Source organism: Protomyctophum bolini (genome assembly GCF_963924005.1).
Source record: "Protomyctophum bolini genome assembly, chromosome: 9".
In the NCBI taxonomy this organism is placed as follows: Eukaryota; Metazoa; Chordata; class Actinopteri; order Myctophiformes; family Myctophidae; genus Protomyctophum; species Protomyctophum bolini.
In genome coordinates this window covers 46736782-46742781 of record NC_137870.1, presented here as the reverse complement: position 1 = coordinate 46742781, position 6000 = coordinate 46736782, and the positions used below count along the sequence as shown (strand labels likewise).

Here is a 6000-nt window from a genome sequence, read left to right as displayed (position 1 = left end):
CTAAACACTAACATTACAAAGAGGCCCAGAACATCGAGATGAACCTGTGTAGTTTATGGCTCCTCCAACAGTAGTGGCAACATAAAAAAAACCCTCATACTAAGCATTAAAGTATGAGGTTTAAAGTACAGCAGCCTTGTGTTCCTATAAAACAGAAAGATTGGGTATTGGGTAAGACTGACGTTATGCATCTTTCAGGACCTTTCACTGCTTCGTCTCAACCATTACTCAATGGCTCTGGTCTCAGCCACCGCGGTAGATATTTTGACATTCCGTTTTTTTTTAATGTTGGAGCAGCCATAAACTACACAGGTTCATCCCGATGTTCTGGGCATCTTTGTAATGTTAGTGTTAGTAAAAACTAACAAGCAGTTAAAAGAGTAACGTTTCAGGCAGACTAAAATCAGTAGTAGAAGCTTGGTGCTTGGTGGAAACCGCAGATGTGTCGTCTCCGCCTACAGGAAATACGTAGGCTGGGAAGAGGCCCGGAAATATAGGAACTTAGGAAGAGTTATTTCCATAATGGCGTATGTGCACAGAGCCTATTGGGGCGTGTGGTTTACTCTGGGAGGGGGACGGACGGACGGACGGACGGACAGGAGGCAGTAAAGAGACATTACTCTGGGTCTGTGTGGGTGTCGCTGCTCTCTGGGAGACCTTCAGATTTGAAAGGCGCTCCATTCACGGCGAGGCCGCCTGTCAGCTGCTGCCGAGCACGATGGAGAGACTGAGGGAGAGGAGGTGGGAGAAGAGGGACAGATAGAGAGAGATCGATAGCACATGAGAATGAGTGTGGGGAAGAGAGAGAGAGAGAGGGGGAGGGGGGGGGGTAAGACATGGTGATAATATGATACCTTGGACATGAATTATGGAGGGCAAAAGAGAAAGCAGTACAGAGAGCTTTGAGGAAGAGGGGGATTGTGAGAGAACGAACCTTTCAAACGTGAAGCGCTTATAATAATGTAGTTCATTTTCAATGAGACCACATTCGTTGCTCGTTGCATGCACACGCCCCGTTCCTCGCTTCCCGTCTGAAAGGCCCGTTAAGAGTGAGTATATATATTCTGGGATGTTATAGGGAGAGAGTATGAAGTAAACAACACAGAAAAGCATGAGGACAGAGTGCTGTGGAGGGATAGAAACATCCGACAGAGGTGAGGGATGATAGACTGAGCGACATGGAGGTCGGACTGGCTACAGGGTCAGGGGTGGGCCACTGGGGGGTAAATACTGATGACTAAATTGAAAGATCGGGGGACGGGGGGTCTGAACTGATTAAGTATGAACACGAACAGTCATAATTAATTTGACACGACCCTGCACTCTTATAGGTTCCTTATGATGATATACTCTTCTTCTGCAAAGCCTGGCACAGTGTCAAATTTTGGTGTCAGCATTAGGCTATGCTTTAGCTATTGAAAAATAGCAGACCTACAAGCTCGTAGCGCGCCACCGAGTGGCGCGCTACGAGCTTGTAGGTCTGCTATTTTTGAAAAATCGAAGAACGACTGACATAGAAACATAGCTTTTTCAGAAAACTGTCAGGATGTACAAGACATTTTTAGAATCTGATCTCAGGTCAGAATGGGTTATAGAGCCTGGCACAGTGTCGAATTAGATACCGGATAACCCCTTTTTGTGTTTTAAACATTATGTTATAATTTAAGCTATTGAAAAATAGCAGATCTACAAGCTCGTAGCGCGCCACCGAGTAAGAAATTGGCGGATTTAAAGCTCTGGAGGACAGGAGCAGTGTTTGCAATGAAGCCAGGTTATTAATATTATTAATCCAATCATTTGAGAGTGTTGATCGTGTTGTCTTGTGAGGTGAGGAACAGCGTTTCAGTAAACACACAAAGACAAAAGAAGAGGTCTGACAGTGGGCGGGATCATCAAATGTGACCAGATTTGACTGAGAGACTGCCATCGCGCAAAATAAAGCTTTTTCAAAATGAGTTAATAGCACAGGCAGACTCTTCACATACTAGAGCATGTCTGAAACAAGTGTCGGAGCTGAAATCGACATGTAAATATGAAATAAATGCTTAAACATGTAGCTATAGGTGTAATGTTAGAGACCACAGAAGTGAACCTTTCTCCCCGTTTCTCTGCAAGACATTACTCTATACGTCATATCTCCAATACTGGTGGGTCAAACTGAACAACCAATATGTCAACTTGAAGCTATGATTCCCTGCTTTCATATGACATTAAAACCTCAGTCCCTCAGTCCCAAATGCACTGTATAAACTCCTTCTGATCCCCGCTATACACCAAAACCGGATCCCTGGGGTTTATATACAGTATTGTTTTTGGTTGTATATCATATCTATAGTGGAGTCAAAGCGTCAGTCGTAATAAAGGTCCTCAGGAGTTCTGACTCACTGCAGCTTTCACTTCTGATCAGATCAATGTTGGCTTTAGTTTCTCTGCAATGCAGCAGACTGTAAAACACCTCTCTCTCTCTCTCTCTCTCTCTCTCTCTCTCTCTCTCTCTCTCTCTCTCTCGCCCAAACAAACTCACTATCCCGCCCCCTTTCATGACGACGCCCAGGAAATGAATCCCAATGCATTTCTTCCTATATCCACACTTTTCCTGGGCTGTGTGTGCTCCAGTTCCTGTCGATTTGATCCAATGAAAGCCAATGAAACTGGTCAGATGACCAATGATATCCAATGAAATCAACAGGAACTGGAGCACACACAGCCCAGGAAAAGTGTGGATAGACATTTCAAAAAGTGTTTTTGTTGCTTTGTTTTGCGAGTTTAAAAAAAGAATCCTGTTTCGTTGTTTGTGCAATGTATATACATTCGGTTATGGTGATTTACCATGAGACATGCTCTGCTCAACATGTATGGAATCAGTGCACAGTGTTTGTCACACGCTTGTCTCTTCTTCTTACAAAAATGTGACATTTTTCACAGCAGCCCTAATCAAGTGTTTCTCTCTTTCTTCACGCTCTGACGAACACCTGCTCGCTGGAACAAAAGGTCAGCGTCAGATATTCCATCTCCGTCTCGCCACGGCTCATTGGCTATAGACGCGAGGCGTTCACACTCACAGGTTAGCGACTCAGTATAGACTAGTCTTTAACCCGTTCTGACCTGAGATCAGATTCTAAAAATTGCCTTCTAAATCATGACAGTTTTCTGCAAAAAAGCTATGTTTCTATGTCAGTCGTTCTTCGATTTAAAAAAAAATAGCAGACCTACAAAGCTCGTAGCGCGCCACTCGGTGGCGCGCTATGAGCTTGTAGATCTGCTATTTTTCAATAGCTATAAAGCATGACATGATGCTATAATACCAAAATGGGTTCCCGCCCCAAAATGGGTTAAACATTTCGCTCAAGAGAGACCGAGGACAATCTCACATGAGCCTTTGTTGCTAAAAAAAACGTGTGGAAAGAATTAGAGAATAAAAAAAGACATATAAACTGCATAAAAGCGCAGTGGTTTTCGACCAGGGAACACCAGAGAGTGGTCCTTGGGAGGGTAACAAAATGGACCCTTTACAGATTTTTTGAGTGGTGCAACCACTCCAAGGAACAGCAATGGTATATGTGGCCATGAGCACCAGAATGACTATTAGTACCAGCTAGGGGCGCTGTTTGCCAGAAACAGAGAGAGAGAGTGTGCTGCACGTGCTGCACTGTTGCCTGATAATGAGAGAGAGAGAGAGAGAGAGAGAGGAGGGGGGGGGGGAGGGGAGTTGCACCACTCAGTTCACACGGGTGTGATTTTTTTGTAACTTTTGAGAGCGTAAAATGAAACCAGTGGATCCGTACAGATGTGTGGAAGGTGAGTAGGAACTGACGGTCTTGGAAATCAGGGGATTTATTGGGGGGGGGGGGGGTGAATTTATGATTTCTGTCATTCAAATGTATTCTAAATGTGATTCCTGTATTGGCAGGATACAACAGGTGGGATTCCCTCCAGGTTATGCAGTCGATACATAGAGCGCCGGAGTTCTGACGTCACTCGCTCATCCCCTGGTTCTTAAAGTCCTGACGTCACTCGCTCGTCCCCTGGTTCTTAAAGTCCTGACGTCACTCGCTCGTCCCCTGGTTCTTAAAGTCCTGACGTCACTCGCTCGTCCCCTGGTTCTTAAAGTCCTGACGTCACTCGCTCATCCCCTGGTTCTTAAAGTCCTGACGTCACTCGCTCATCCCCTGGTTCTTAAAGTCCTGACGTCACTCGCTCATCCCCTGGTTCTTAAAGTCCTGACGTCACTCGCTCATCCCCTGGTTCTTAAAGTCCTGACTTCACTCGATCATCCCCTGGTTCTTAAAGTCCTGACGTCACTCGCTCATCCCCTGGTTCTTAAAGTCCTGACGTCACTCGCTCATCCCCTGGTTCTTAAAGTCCTGACTTCACTCGATCATCCCCTGGTTCTTAAAGTCCTGACGTCACTCGCTCATCCCCTGGTTCTTAAAGTCCTGACGTCACTCGCTCATCCCCTGGTTCTTAAAGTCCTGACGTCACTCGCTCGTCCCCTGGTTCTTAAAGTCCTGACGTCACTCACTCATCCCCTGGTTCACAGAAGTAATTTCTCTATATGGAGAACAACATGGGCTCATCTTAACACATAGACTGCTACAGGTTCTAGCGGACCCTGGCTTACTGGTGCTGAAGGCTTAACATGGGCTTTTTGAACTTTTTGGGGGGCCCACAGCGAGGGGCCTCTTATAGCGAGAATCACAATCGCATAAATAAAAAGAAAGCCCAACTTGTCCACTTCAATTTAAAAAAAAATTATGATTCTACCATCTTCCATTCTGGAGATATTGACCTTTTTCTAACACCTGCTTTTGCCTGCACGCTGCTTGTGAAAAAAAACAACAGAGATATGGAGGCCTGAAGTTGACAGACATTTCAGTTCAGTTTTTTTAGTTCAAAAGACCGATATAAAATTGAGCACAAATAATATCCTATACAAACCATATACCGAATGAAAGCCCTGAATGTCTACTTTTAGGAGGAAAACAGTACACATTGTACACATATACAGTTTGTCACTAATTGGCTATTGAATGCAGCTTGCGCCCACCAGAGAACTTTAGAGAAGGCATGGACCCGAAGAACTATTATTCACAAAATAAGGCCTATAGCGACATGTACATACTATATACCGTATGAAACAGTAGACTCTCTGCTTTCATAAGAAAAATACCACCCAGAAAAATCACACCCCTGTGAAGTGAGCAGTGCAATTGCACTGCTCACTTCACAGGGGTGTGATTTTTATTATTATTACAGTATTAGTATTTTTCTTATGAAAGCAGAGAGTCGACTGTTTCATACGGTATATAGTATGTACATGTCGCTATAGGCCTTATTTTGTGAATAATAGTTATTCAGGCCCATGCCATCTCTAAAGTTCTCTGAAAAAGATAATTTTAGAGAGCATGGACCTAACAACTAAATATTCACAAAATAAGGCCTATAGCGACATGTACATACTATATACCGTATGAAACAGAATACTCTCTGCTTTCATAAGAAAAATACTAATACTGTAATAATAATAGAAATCACACCCCAGTGAAGTGAGCAGTGCAATGTTGCACTGCTCACTTCACAACATTGCACTGCTCACTTCACAGGGGTGTGATTTTTATTATTACGAGTAAGACGCGCGAACGCGGAAGGCGAACGCAGATCGTAAATTGCAATAACAATTAGAATAAATTACAGACATGATCTGCAGGGTGTCATAGTTAGTGCTTGGACCACGCCAGCTCCATATATGGTCACAAAAGACGCCATCACACTCATGTCACCATGACTCAGCCATAACCATATAAGGAGTCCCCAAAGCAGGACCACGCCATCACACTCATGTCACCATGACTCACAAATCACTCAGCTCCATATATGGGCACAAAAGGGCCAGGTCCACATATACAGTAAGCGGGACAGACAGACACACACACACACACACACACACACACACACAGACAGACAGACAGACAGACAGACAGGATCTGCTAGGTCTCATAG

At 44.3% G+C, this 6000-nt stretch overlaps 1 protein-coding gene across 1 annotated transcript in view; it reads right to left on the bottom strand.

Annotated features, from left to right (window-relative positions):
• Positions 1–2954: 2954 nt before the first annotated feature.
• The window catches only part of LOC308321232 (leucine-rich repeat and fibronectin type III domain-containing protein 1-like protein), a gene marked incomplete at both ends in the record, with an annotated part of 178844 nt that continues 175798 nt past the window's right edge, over positions 2955–6000 (bottom strand). The window contains 2 exons of the mRNA XM_080772071.1: positions 2955–3035; positions 3372–3385. Coding sequence (XP_080628197.1) covers positions 2955–3035; positions 3372–3385 — 95 coding nt within the window. The remainder of the gene's footprint in view (positions 3036–3371; positions 3386–6000) is intronic.